The sequence below is a fragment of the Solanum verrucosum genome, unplaced genomic scaffold (assembly GCF_900185275.1).
Source record: "Solanum verrucosum unplaced genomic scaffold, falcon-dt-bn FXZP01000699.1, whole genome shotgun sequence".
NCBI lineage: Eukaryota > Viridiplantae > Streptophyta > Magnoliopsida > Solanales > Solanaceae > Solanum > Solanum verrucosum.
Genome location: NW_026020469.1, coordinates 181404 through 196950, shown reverse-complemented (window position 1 = coordinate 196950; position 15547 = coordinate 181404). Strand labels below are relative to the sequence as shown.

General features: G+C 34.0%; 1 protein-coding gene across 1 annotated transcript; it reads right to left on the bottom strand.

The window, feature by feature from the left end:
- Window positions 1-2524: 2524 nt before the first annotated feature.
- LOC125809007 (receptor-like protein 9DC3) lies at window positions 2525-10795 on the bottom strand. The gene is made up of 3 exons (XM_049488685.1): window positions 10144-10795; window positions 9033-9160; window positions 2525-2665 (listed from the first exon to the last, which is right to left on the bottom strand). Exons 1-3 carry the CDS (start codon window positions 10793-10795, stop codon window positions 2525-2527), a joined length of 921 nt encoding a protein of 306 aa, XP_049344642.1.
- Window positions 10796-15547: the final 4752 nt, after the last annotated feature.

Below are 15547 nucleotides of genomic sequence, written 5' to 3'. Positions count from 1 at the left end.
CATGAGGCTCCACATGACAAGTCCAAAACTGTAGCCTATTACAACTGATTCCCAGGTAAATCCACTAAAAAATATGATTCGCCTTCTTCTGTGGACTCCAATGGTTGAGGAACATGTGATGAATCACTCGTTCCACATTGCTTTGATAAAGGAAGACCACATAAATCAAGGTTGCCGCCATATGAGTCATTTCCAAATGTGTTGAATTGTGGACCTTGAGGAATTGGTCCGACGAGATGATTTTGAGAGAGGTTTAAGAATGCCAGAAAGTTCATTCTTGTCAATTCCTGCGGAATCTTTCCAGTGAGCCGATTCCAGGAGAGATCTAAAGCTTCAAGCTTATTCAATTTCCTCAATTGCATTGGAATATGACCTTTGAGATTGTTATGGATAAATTGAGTTGCCAAAGTGAGCCAAGATTCTTTAGTGTTTTTGGAATGACACCTTCAAAATGGTTGCTTGAGAGATCTATGGTTGTCATGATTGTGCTGATTCTTTCTAGCTCACTATCGTTTCCTTTGATTACCAAATTCACGGAATCCTCATACAATGTGTTAGGTGACACCTTAGATGGTTCCATGTACTTGATCTCTCCCGTGTCTTCACCCTCTAATTCAATCATTGCCTTGAGGTTTCCAAAAACTTTTGCAGGAAGTGAGCCACTGAATTCATTACGAGAAAGATCTAAAATTCGCAACTTGGGAAAGCAAAACTTAGTCTAACACGTACTTATAGGTCCATGGAACTTGTTCGACTTTAATACAAGGATCTGCAGCTCTTGAAGACTTCCGAGCCAAGCTGGAAACGTGTCATTTATAGCGTTGTTCCCCACATCAAGGACTTTTAAACTATGACATTTGAGCAAAGACACAGAACATGTCCTTCAAATCGATTGACATTTATGACAATGGTACTGAGTGAAGTGCTCTGTGCACACAATGGGTCCCAGTGAAATTGTTCCTTCTTAAATCCAGCACCGTTAGATTATCCATGCTTCCCAAGCAACTTGGAATCAAGTTACTAAAGTTGTTGCGTGATAAATCTAATAAGGAAAGCAAACTCATGTTACAAATAGATGAAGGTAGTGGACCCTAAAGGGAGTTAAATTTAAGATCAAGATACCCTAGATTATGGAAATGCAATTGTGGTAGGTAACCTGTCAAAATATTATGTGAAATATTTAGGGACCACAAGTTGTCCCACCTCATGCCGCTAAACCAGTCAGGAATTTGACCACAAATCTTATTGTTAGAAATATACAAGTACCGAAGTGTCTTTATATTTGTCAAGAAGTGTGGAAAATCCTTCAGTTCACAAGATGATAACTGCAAAGCTTGTAGGCTAGGAAAGGTGATATTCATTCCCTCATCAATGGTGATGTTATTTGTTGAAATGTCAAGGGTAGAAAGGTTTGTGAGATTCACAAGTGATTGAGGAAAAGAACCACTGAGACGTTGATTATTGCTTAAATGCAGGTCTTTTACTGTTGGGTTTGTTTTGATCACTTCATCGGCTAGTCCTCTTAATCGGTTATGTTGGAAGGACAGTGAAGATAGCAACGGTAGGCTAAACACCCAAGATGGTATGGTACCATTAAGTGAGTTGTATGATAAATCAAGGTAGGTTAGCTTTGGAAGCATGCTTGCGTTGCTAGGTAGTGGGTCAGATAGGGAATTCCTCGACAATTTTAAGTATTAAAGATTTGTCAAACTTAAAATTGAAGAGGGGAATGGACCGATGAATCTGTTATGATCAGAAAGATCAAAATAACGTAGCTGTTGGAGGTTAGAGAAAACGTCGGGAATTTCACCTGAAAATGAGTTGGACGGAAGATCTATACGTGTGAGGTGCTTCAATTTAGAGATTGTTGAAGGAATATGGCCAGTGAAATGATTACCCCAAAACCACAGCTCCCTAATTTGGGTTAGGTTGCCAATGGAATCAGGAATGAATTGACATCCATGGAGGTTCAAGTAATTCAAGGTGCCAATTGAATCAGGTAGCTCACCGGATATTCGTGTGAATGAAATATCCAACTTTAACAGAGTGTTGCTCAGGTGGATCTTTGGTAAAACTCCTTTGAGAAGACGGTTATCACCCAATTTGAGATTCTCCAAGTTTGGCTGAAGGAAAAAGCTTTCTGTGAGAACACCTCGCAAATTGGTTACCGTAAGATCCATGTACCTTAAGGAGGAAGAAGAAATATTTACAGGTATCGGAGATGAGGGAGAGCTAGTAACTCCAGATTTGTGAAGCATTGTTTCAAATGTTCTCTCATCAAGTTGTAAATCATAACCAGAAAGATGAAGTGAAACCAAATTGGAAAGATATGAGATTTCTGTTGGGATTTTTCCATCAAATTAAAGGAAGACCATGAAAGGTTGAGATTCCTCAATCGGCCAATGTTACGTGGGATCGAAGAAGGATTAAAGTCATTGTAAGCAAGGTTTAGTGTGTGGAGATGATGAAGTTGGAAGAGGAAGAGGCTGCTGTTGGGATGAATACTTCCACAAGCTGACTGCAACTAAGGTCCAACCCGATAACATGTGACAAGTGACTCCATCCCAAGTGCAGCAATCCCTACTCTCATTCCAAGACTTTGTTCTTGGGTAATCATAATGCCTGGATTCATAATCCCAACAACAAAAGTTGTCGGAAATTTGAACTGAAGCAAAGCATAAGCTTCCGTGGGAGAGCAAAGATGATCGATGCTCAAAGGAAGAAGAAAAACATGGACTTATTAGCAACAATAAACAAAGAAATGAATAAAAGAAAAAGAGACTCACCATCTTCTCGTTTTGTATTCACCAAATAACAGGACGGACGTTTTCTTCTTACAAATCAAACAGCATTATCCATATATATATATATATATATATACACACACTAATCTCTAGGCACGCGTTTTACGAATGTACCCCATACTAATGGATGAAACCTTTTTAAAAAGTTGTATGTATATTTCAAAAAAGGAATAGTTTAGACATGTTTTTTGACACTTATTTATATACTAGGAAACTTATCCGCGTTTTGCGCGGTCGCTTAAAAACTCATTGAACTTGAAAAAAATAATTATATTTAAAAGAAGAATTAAAAAATCATGTAAAAGATTGAAAAAATTGAGAAACTCACAGTGTAAAACATTACGTAGTGGAAGAAAATGGATATAAGATGAAATATTAATGTGATTAAAAACATCTGGAAGTTTAGCTTTTAGTGATATATGGACATTCTGGGTTAAAATATTTTACTAAATTTATAAAATAAAGTACCCAAAATTTGGCATTGTTATGTGCAACTCAAGAAATTCAAATGACTGATTGTATAAGCTTATCATCGATTTATTTTACCCTTTTACATACTTCGATCATAACATTTTTTCCTAAATACATATATATTTCCTTCTTATTATGGATTGATCTCTTTGTTGTAAAATAATTAATCATTAAAAAAAAATTATCTTTTTTTTTTTCAAATTATAAAACATTCAACTTCACATATGACATATATCTTAATTGTTCACAAGAATTTTAGCCATATAAGATTTTTCTAAAATTATTTTTGATTAAGAACAATGACGATCGTAATGCATAAACTGGATATTTCATGAAGTTGCATTTGAGTCATCCCAATTGACTCACTTTAAAAAAAATATATAATTAGGAAGTAATTATTGTTGATACTTTTTCAAGAACTAGACATGGACACGTGCTTTGCACGTGAGTCCCATAAAAATATTATATGTGGTAGGAGTTATATTAAAATCATATTGTGATGAATTTCACAAATGATTTAACGAAAAAATATAAATAAAATAAATGAACAATCAACCTATATAAATGACTTCTTTATTGTAAAATATAAATGTCAAATAATTAGATATTCCGGTATTCTTCCAAATTTGGACAACAAAATTTAATGTGATAAATAATTTACCTTTTTATGTTATTAGGTCGAAACCTGCAATTTGAACCAAAGTTTGCATTACAATATGTACTTGTAACAAGTATATATGTTGTCTCCATATTACATTCACATGACATAGTGTGCTTATTCTCCTTTGTAGCATGAACAAAAAATTACAATAGTTTGGTCATGGTTATTTTTCGTACTTCTTATCATATATATTTTTTTTTTATCCTTTTTTGTCTCTTACTTTATTATTATTTTCCCCTAACATTACTATTTTGTATCATTTGCCTTAATTCTTGTCTTCCCCTTTCGTTTATGTTCCCTCCATTTTATTTTTATTGTTTTCTTTCTTATTTCCACATTTTCATTCATAAAAAGAAAATAAATAAAAGGATTATCTACAAACACAGAATAATTAAAAGTGAGTTTCCTTTCACTTTTGATTGTAATTTATAAATATGTAAAATTTATTTTAAAGAATTTAAAAATATTCTAATTGAATTCATGAAATGATATAAAATAATTAGATAATTTAACCTTCGTATTTCGAATCATGATTCATAAGTAAAAATGCATACACATTTCAAGAGGGGTGAATACATGTGAAAAATGCTTTCTTGTCAAAAATTCAAAAAATAAATATGAAATGTTTATTTAATGAAATAGAAGCAACATATTTTTTTTTTATTAAACTTACTGATCAAAGAGAGCATGGAAAAATAATTTTTGAGTGGCTTCACTCCCTCCTTGCATTCAATGTTTCACAAACTATGCTTATGAAATAATCCATGAACATCCCCATATATATAATTGTTAACAATTACATTGAAGTTGGCAATAATAATGTGAAATACGTGTCATCAAGATAACTCTTCAGTTTTGAAATGTTTGGACTTCTGCTAGCAACTTACTCAAGCTATTTTATCTATTTGAATGACTTTCTATCTTCCAATATCTTTATTACATAATATAATGCACATTTGAATACCTTAAAACTGCTCCCATTTATATCTAGTTTTGTATTTAGTTATTAGAATATATTTTTTATTTTGTACATAAAAAAATAATATTTAAATGAAGGACAAAATAGTAATCCAACTTTGAGGTTTGGAGCTTCCCACTTATAATAATACTAGTCTTGGGAACGTGGGTTGCACATTTGACTCCTATTATTATATTAAATTTATACAGTCCCAACTCATGTTTCTAATATCTTTATATTATTGTGTCCCACCAAGTTGGTCCATTGAGTCCATGTAATGTAAGAAATTTTGTAAAAATAAATTATATAAAATAGTTAGAAAAACTCTTTTTATAATTTGCGGAAGTGTCATTACAGTTTTATTTTCAAAACATATAATAAAGTTCAGTATTTTAAGATAAACTTTCTAATGTCATTATTGATTTTATCATAAAAGTTAGCAAAAAGTACTTTTTTTAATTAAAAAAAATAGAGAAAGGTATTTTCGTAATTCAACTTTGAATTTAAAAGCTTCCACTTTTAACTTAAAAAATATTTGTAACATCAACTCAATTAATGTGAAAAAGCAATAAAATGAACCTGTCATCGTACTATTGACCAAAAAAACTTAAATAATATCTAAATGTGAAAATTTTATATTCAACAAATATAAAAATATTATAAAAGTGAAACGGTAGATAACTAAACAATAAAGTACTTTATAGCACACAAGACTCAATTATCAAAATAATCTCCTATTTATATTACAATTAACTTATGGAAATGGTTTTCTTATTCTAATTAATTTTTGAAAATAAAAGAACCGCAATGAAGATTAAATATATTAATTTCAATTGTTTGACATAATATTAAATCACAAATTTCACTTTTATAAAATAGAAGCTACAAAAAAGTAGATATTCACTTATTATAGGTTATACATATAAATAAATTAACACAGTGTGTTGACATAACAAAAAACGATCAAAAAGAAAAGAAAAATATCTTTTCTTTTGGATTAAATACTTGAATGATACCCATGTCAAAGTACGGACATATTTGATCCAACTCTTGTTCTTACTTTATTTTTATCAGATTATATTATAAATTTTAATAAAAAAGTTACTTAAAATTAAACCAAAAAAGTTATTTATTTAACTAATTTTACCTAAGAAATAATCATATCTAAATTCCTCATTCAAATCAACATCCGTAAATGGAAGAAATGAAAAAAAGAGTTTACTTTCAGTTCTTTGACATATATAATTAACATAGAAATTTCAATTTTAACAATATAAATTGTATCAAAATTTAAATTTTAACATCTAAATCTGCCAAGTATTTTTGCTTACAACTAAGACATCTGTTCCTTACTAACAAATGGTACAAACATAAAATAAAAATTTACAATAATTATGCCAAAAAAAACAAAAGTTATAATGATAATACAAAAGTATATATACTGTATTTATTTACTTCTACGTATGACATTATTGGTGCACAAGGTGTAACATTATTTTTCTTCAGAATAGTAATTAAGATTATATATATCTTATCAAGCAAAAATAGAAAAGAAAATTATCCTTTATGTAATAAATAATATCAATGCAACTGAAACGCAAATTAAATCAATTCCATACGTGAAGGAGACATACTTTATCAATAACAAATGAAAAAAAAAAAAAACAACTCAGAAAAGAGTCTTTATTGAAAGCCTGATAATCAATGGAAGAAGAAGAAATATTTATGAAAAATTACAAGAATCAATAAAGCAAACAAATTTTAATTTATTACAAATGAAACAATACCTGATACAACCCAATAGAAAAAAATCAGCAACTTTAAAATTAAAATTTACTAAAAAGTGAAATGATTTTAGAAGCCATAAGTATATGTAGTGATATGTTGGATTGGGAGGCCAAAAGTTTGGAAGTTAGAAGAGCAAAAGCCTGAGAGTTGAAGAAAAATAATGAAGAGCCAATATTTATTGTGATCTCTTAAAGAAAATGCCTTAAAGGGGTTTTTACTTCTAATTGAAATTTTTTAATGCAAATAAACGGAAGTAGCTAGAGAAAATGTAAGATTTTTTAATATATATATAGAAGGATTGATTAAGAAAAAATGTCAAAAATTTAAGAAAAAAGAGAAATGTCATTTAATTATCATTATTGATTTGATTTTAAAAGTTAGTAAAAGATATTTTTTAATGAAAAAAATTAGTGTAGGGGTTCAACTTTTGACTTGGAGGCTTCCCACTTATAATATAAAATATGATATATGATATGATATATATGTTGATGATGATTTCCACAAGACTTGTTAGGAATATTGATGGAAACTCCGTCACTATTCCACCAAAGTCTTTAAGCCAATTCCACAAAGACTACGGGTGGGAAAAAGGACAAATATGACAGTTCAATTTAGAAAATAATAATGACATGATGATGTTACTCCATTTCATCTTCCATATGACAAGAAGGAACACTTTAAACAAGCCAAACCAAGTTGTACAAATACAATAAATTTTGGTGCAATTTTTCTATGAAATCTATACAATCAGAAAAAGTCAATCCGAGTGAGTGATTAGTTATCTCTTCTGCTATATTTTCAAACTTGTTAGGTACACTATTTTTTCACATTATTAAGTTAATAAGGGAAAATCCATCAATATTCCATTACACCTAAGGAAAAAAGTGATACAGTATTGTAACTAGCGGACGATGACTTGTAAGACTTTAAGCCAATTTCCACAAAGACTAGAGGAAAAAAGAGATTATGATGAATCGGGACTGATGAACAATTGAATCACAAGATGAGTACTACTCACTTCTAACAACTTGTTACTCATATTTTGTAGTGTTTCACAAGACTTGTTAGAGGACGGACAAGACTTAACAAAATAATACTCTCTATGTCCTCTAATTTTCTCTAGATGTTGTGTTCATTTCGAATTCATTAACTATCTCTGCAGTGTGTGTTACGCAAGATGATGTGAAATTGGTCCCATTATGTAGAAAAATTTTCTGCAGAACTTCTTAGAAATTTCAAATGGTAGAAACTATTGCTTGACTAAGTCAAGTGAGGAAAAAAATGAACAATAATTAAAGACATGATTTAAGTCTTTCATTTCCTGCTTAATTATTATGTTTTGAATAACTTGGTGAAGATCATTCCACCTGCAGAGAAATTTCCGATTAGTTGTCTCTTGTGCTGTTTTCCAAGACTTTTCACATTAAGTTAATGAGGGAAATTCATTCTATATGATACAGTTCAAATAGGAAGAGATGGAAAATAACCAAAGTAGAAGAGAGGCTGTTTCCATATACCCTCGACTCAAGATAAAGGTGTAGTGATCAAATAAAAAAATGATGCAGAAGCAAAGAAAACTGAGAGACTAATTGTATTGAACGATCACATTTTTCTGTCTTTCGCCTTTATAGATCTAGTGATGATCTAATCAACTCATGCTTTGATGCTTAAAATCAACTCATTATCACAAAGTTGCCACCTCCTCGAGGTTCAGGCATCACTTGAGCATTCATGTTCAATTTTCATTACAAGGATGAACACGCATTTAAGTCGAAGTGAATGAATATGTCGGAACATAACATCTTCCTGTATTACTCATCCAACATAACAGTCCACTGCTACAGCAACTGCTTAAACACGGAAAATCGAACTTCAAATGCAGATATGTCTTTCTTTTAGCTTGTTATTAAGAATATATTTGACTTTCATGTTATTTGTACCTAAGCTAATATATGACTTCAATTCAGTAGTCGAAGCAAATGCTAAAAATAATTCAGAGGTATCTAACAGATGAAAATAACAAAGAGAAAATTCAGACTAAGTAAAACAACTAAAATTTAAAGAATAATATTCATGAGATTATTCCAACAATGGATATTACTTGACAAGATGAGAGGGAGTTGCTCGGATGGTAAGCACCCCTCACTTCCAACCCGAAGGTTGCAAGTTCGAGTCACCAAGGGAGCAAAAGGGGTGGGAGCTCCTAAAAAAAAAAAAAGATATTACTTGACAAGTTAGCTCTTCCAATCTTCCATTAAATAAATCCGTCATCTCAAAGATCTCTTCTTACGCCTTCTATTTTTGTGTGGAATGATGCCTTCAAAAAATTATACAAACCATTTTAGCTTACCACTTTAAACATGAGGCTCCACATGACAGTTACAACAACTATGACCACTGATTGCCACGTAAATCCACTAGCAAAATACGACTCTTCTTCTTCTTCGGACTCCAATGGGCGAGGAACATGCAATCGGTCTGATAAGAACATTCAGAGAGAGTTTTTAAACTGCCAGGAATTGTAGTCCTGTCAGTTCCCTTGGAATCTTTTCAGTGAGCCAATTCCAGCGAGCATTTTGCCAAATAAAACAAAATTCTCTCATTCATAATCAAACAGTATGAATTAGTTGTTGGATGGCGTGAGGCATAACTTTCGTCATGAAGTATAAATATATGTAAAATTCTACCAAAATCAAAATCGCGGGAGTTGAAACTGAGTTAGAGAACATTTTAAGGATGTTTTATGACTAGAAAGATGAAGTACCCACAAAATCATTAGCCACTTCTGTAGTTTTGAGTATTCTTCTACATCAATTTTCACAAATATAAACTTTCTAATATCAACTAATTTCAATCATGAACCAAACTCTATATGCTTACTGCACTGCTTTTTCCAATTATGTTGTATTAATGAAATATGTTGCTCGGACTCTCCTCAAATATGATGATGTCGCAACCATGTTGGTTCCTTAAAAAATACACAACTTTTGAAGAATCCAACACGTACCCGTTGACATTTTTGAAAAATCTAAGTAACATAGCTAATGAGTGGCTATGTAGATCACTTCTGTCAATTTGAAACAGAAACAAACTAACATAACTTGAATAACCATTGATACTAACATAACACACAAATAATTATGTTTCTAACATATACAAACAACAAATAGAAAATTAAAAAAAAGACAAAAACAGAACAGTTCACTTATTAGTCCACAAAATTAAACAAAGACAATTTGGCCCTCTCAATCTTCCATCAAGTCCTTCGTCTCTGAGCTCTCTTCTTTGGCCTTCTTTTCTTGTGAGGCATGAGTCCATCAAAAAATTCCACAAACCATTTTGGCTTATGATATTTAAACATGAGACTCCACATGACAGTTCCAACAACTAGTCCAAAACTGTAGCCTATGACTACTGATTCCCATGTTCCCATGTAAATCCACTAAAAAAATATGACTTGCCTTCATCTTCTTCAAACTCCAATGGTTGAGGAACATGTGATGAACCAATTGTTTCACATTTCTTTGATAAAGGAGGACCACATAAATCAAGATTGCTGCCATACGAGTCATTTTCAAATGTGTTGAACTGTAGGCCGTGAGGAATTGGTCCGACGAGATGATTTTGAGAGACGTTTAAGAAGGCCAGAAAGTTCATTCTTGCCAATTCCTGCGGAATCTTTCCAGTGAGCCGATTCCAGGAGAGATCTAAAGCTTCAAGTGTATTTAATTGCCCCAATTCCATTGGAATATGACCTATGAGATTGTTATGGGATAAATTTAGTAGCCAAAGTGAGTTGAGGTCCTTTAGTGTTTTCGGAATGACACCTTCAAAATGGTTGCTTGAGAGATCTATGGTTGTCATAATTGTGCTGATTCTTTGTAGCTCAATATCCTTCCCCTTGATTACCAAACTCACTGAATCCTCATACAATGTGTCAAATGACAAATTCGACTTAGATTCCATGTACTTGATCTCTCTCGTGTCTGCGTCATCTAATTTGATCATTGCCTTGAAGTTTCCAAAAACTTTTTCAGGAAGTGAGCCACTGAATTCATTACGAGAAAGATCAAAAATTCGCAACTTGGGAAAGCAAAACTTAGCCTGACACATACTTATAGGTCCATGGAACTTGTTCGACTTTAATATAAGGACTGCAGCTCTTGAAGAGTTCCGAGGCAAGCTGGAAACGTGTCATTTATAGCATTGTTCCCCACATCAAGGACTTCTAGACCATTACACTTGAGCAACGACACAGGAACATGTCCTTTAAATCGATTACCATTTACTCTCTATGCAATTATCCGTTTTATTAAGTGGAAAATTACGCAAATCATTGTTAATTTCAGGACTAATCATCTATGTAATCCACATTTTGCTATCTAACCATCCATGTTGCAACTCAATCACTATATTCAATAACTTGATGAGTTTCAAAGGTCATGACATTACACAAGATGATACTCCTACCAATATTAGCCATCTAGTATTTGGAATAACAAGTTCATCTAGAACATGGAAGAACAAAATATCCTATGTTGAATCCTGGTGGAAACCAAACATAACACGTGGATTCGTGTTCCCCGAGAACTTCCCAAAAGATCATCAATTGCTTCCATGGCCTTACTCTTCTTGTCCTCCTTTCCAAATCTCAGAAGACACCTCGAGATACAAAATGTACGATAAACATCCGATTCAACAAACCATATGTATGGCTCGCATTGTAGACGAGACATTCAAGATGGAGAACAAGAATGCTAGATGGTACATTATGGCTGATGATGACACAATTTTTTTCATAGATAATTTGGTTGAGGCTATACATGACGTCTGGTTAACTAATCATTCATAATGTTGGACCTGGCAAGTGGCACCTCAGTGTTAAAATAAATATCTTTGAACGTATGATGCATCTAGCTTCATTAGCTGGATTGCATGCACTAATAGATGAACTAATTGGCTTTCTTTCATTGCTCAGTAGATAAACAACGCAGGGACCAATATTCGCAAAGCTATGGTGGATTTTACAGCTGACGAGTTTTCCAGCCTCATGGCAACAAATTTTGAATCTGTTTTCCATCTGTGTCAGCTGGCCTATACCCTTCTGAAAGCACCCGGGGCTGGAAGTGTTGTGTTCACTTCCTCTGTCTCAGGTTTTGTCTCATTGAAATCAATGTCTTTACAAGGAGCAACAAAAGGTATGGTCTTCCCTTTTTTTTTCAAGACTTTATGGTTGATAGAGAGAAACGATGATGAAATGTCATCATCTTTTCCACTTGAATGTTGTCCACAGGAGCAATTAATCAACTTACAAAATATTTGGCATGCGAGTGGGCTAAAGACAACATCAGGAGTAATGCTGTTGCTCTTGGTACATCAAAACATCCATGGTGGAGCAAGGAATTCCATACTTTCTTCTCTTCAGTAATCCATGGTTATCTTTGATAAACTGCGTATTTTAGGTATTCTCTGAGGTTGTCTTTGGTCTCTAGTACATGCATCCTATTTTGTCTAAGATACCAGCATCATTAGAGTGTTGTATTTTTGTTATTTTCCTTTTTGTTGAGGTTCATATTTAAGAGTATTTATATGCTTTTATATCCCAATGCTTATGCTTTTTCATGCAAATCCCTGACGCTGCTGCAAATGGGGAGAAAAGGAAACAAAACTGAGAACCGAAAGAGTGTTTTTTTTCCTTAAAAAGATCAGTTTAGCTTAACAAAGAAAGTAGGTTCTTGGGGGTGGAGAAATGGTCCACTAAGTTCTGAAATACAGGTGCTGTATTATATAAGAATTATATAAGGGGAACAGGTAGTAGGATTCGACAGTTGGTTTGAATCTATGATTGGAAAACTTCCTTCTAGTGATCTTAATCCGCATACAAAATTCTGGAACTATGGACCTAGCTGAACTGGAGAGCCCCGGATTCCCACGGGTATCACAGAATTACGCTAGGTACCATATGAATATAGTGGCTTGAATGAAGATAAAAAGAAAATGTCTTTTAGATTGCTTGAACTTCTGGGAGGAAAAAGGGAACTCACTGGTTTTGGCTGAAAAGTCGATGTGACTATTGCAGCACACTGCCCACCTTATCCTACTTCCCTTATAAGAAAGAAAAGAAATGGTAGTCATGGAAAGAATATGCTCATTACTAGTGGAGTGCAGACCAGACGAGAGATGTCTAGTCTGGATTGCTGTCATTCTGTGATGGTCTCGTGCTTTGTGTGCCTCTTCTCCCCTGCTGTTGCCGTCACAGTTACTATGAACTGCAAACTCAATTGTCAAGTCATGGTATAGACAGAAGAAGGGAGAGGAGCAGTGATAGGTGAACTCTCTAGTCATTTGTTCAAGCTGAACTCTAAAGCCACGAAGTGAAGCTGAGCCACTGCTAACATGTGAATGGAGAGAGCCACTCAATGGTTGCCGAGGCAAGAGGAATATGATAGCAGACAGAGGCAGAGTTTGTGTATGTCACACAGGAAATTGGCAGAGGAAGTTGAGCTAGGCTTTCGCTAGAGAGGGACACCAGTCGGTTAGTTTGAACTTGATGAAGTGGGGTCAAAGTGGATGTAAAAAGCTCAAGCAAAGTCAAGAACACGACTCTTTGCTGGTAGCAAAGACAAGAACAATTTACTTTGCATCATCATGTCAAAATTTGTAGCTGCATCAAATATTCATTTTTTAAAAAGAAAATTCCAAACGTCAACCAAACAAAACAGATGGATCAAGTTGATGTTACAACAAAAGGGACTCTTGTCAGTAAGCACCAGGTAAACAAAATTCAGAAGAAGAAAAAGAATCAAGCATTGAGTGAAGGAGAAACATCAATCAACAACATAAGTAAGGGAGGAAGCGCGAAGAAAATTTATCCTCCTTGCCACCACTGTGGAAGAAAAGGTCATCCACCATTCAAGTGTTGGAGGAGACCTGATGCTAAATGCAAGAAATGCAATCAGCTTGGACACGAAGCAGTGGTTTGTAAAAGGAAGCAAATGCTCAAGTTGTTGATCAAGAAGAAGAGGATCATCTTTTTGTTGCAACATGCTTCTCATGCAAGACCTCAACAAATTCTTGGTTAATTGATAGTGGGTGCACTAATCACATGACTCATGACAAGATTCTTTTCAAGGAAATGGAGATAACCTTCCTGTCAAAGGAATTGGAACCATAACTATCAATACAAGCACTGGCACAAAGAAAATTTCATAGTTTCTTTATGTTCCTGAAATTGATCAAAATTTGCCAAGTGTAGGACATCTGATTGAAAAGGCATCAGAGTTTTCTTCGAAGGTCATCACTGCCAAATCACCGACACTACTGGAAATGAAAATTTTAAGGTGAAGATGAGAGGAAGGAGTTTCTCCTTTGATCCAACAGAGAAAGAGCAACTAGATTATTCAATGAAGGCAAGTGTAACAGAAATCTGGCACAAGAGACTTGGCCATTGTCATCTACAAGCATTATTTTTTCTGAAGAATGGAGATATGACAAGAGGATTACCAACCCTAGTTGATCATTTACCACGTTGTCAAGCTTGTCAATTTGGTAAGCAGAATAGGAAGCCATTTCCTAAAGCAACATGGTGGACTTCTCAAAGGTCGCAACTGATCAACACAGATGTTGCAGGACCTCAAAGAACACTGTCCCTTAATGGTAGTCCATACTGTGTTATATTCATTGACACTTATACAAGATTCTGCTGGATTTTTTCCCACGAAATACAAATTAGAAGTGGTTGGAATTTTCTGGATGTTGAAGAAGATGATGGAATATCAAAGTGGTTGCAGAACCCAATCCCTTGCGGTCTTACAATGGAAAAGATTGTAATTCTAAAGAATTTAACAAATTTTGTGAGGAAGCAGGTATTACTCATCAGTTCACTGTTCCATATACTCCGCAACAAAATGGAATTAGTGAAAGAAGGAACCGATATATAATGGAGATGACGCGGTGCATGTTGCATGAAAAAGAGTTGTCAAATTTTTTTTGGGTTGAGGCAGCTAATATAACAATATTTCTTCAAAACTGGCTTCCCACTAAAGCATTGCAGAATAAAACTGCATTCAAGGCTTGGAATGGATTCAAACCATCCCTAAGCTTCAGTAAAATATTTGGTTTTGTTTGTTTCTTTCATGTGCCGCCAGTTAAAAGAGACAAACTTGATGAAAAGGCAGTTCGTGAAATCTTTGTGGTTTATAGCTTATCCTCCAAGGCCTACAAAGTAATAGCCCACAAACAAGGAAGACGATTGTCAGTAGAGATGTGCACTTTTTTGACAAAGAGAAATGGGACTGGAAGGACAATCAACTTTCAGTCAAAGTTTCAGAGGAGCAAACATCTGATCAATGGCAAAATGAGTTAGTGGATGATCCTCCAATTAGAGGTACAAAACTACTCTCTGAAACTACCAACATAGTAATGTGGCAATTTGTGAGCCTACGGGGCATGAGGAAGCACTTCAAGATAAAAAATGGAGAAACGCTATGGAGCATGAGATGCTAATGATCAAGAAAAACAACACTTGGGAGTTAGTTGACATACCGAAAGATAGGATGGTCATTGGACTAAAATGGGTGTTTAGAACCAAGCTTAGTTTTGATAGTTCTATCAATAAATACAAGGCTAGGCTTGTTTTCAAGGGATATGCCCAAATATTTGGTGTTGATTACTCAAAAACCCTTGCTCCAGTAGCCCGATTGGATACGATTAGACTGTTGCTAGCAATAGTAGTACAAAAGGGCTCGAAAGTGTTCCAGCTAGATGTGAAATATGCTTTTTTAAATGGTATACTGCAGGAAGAAATTTATGTAGAGCAGCCCGAGGGTTTCGTTGAGCAAGGAAAAGAAGAAAAAGTATGTTTGG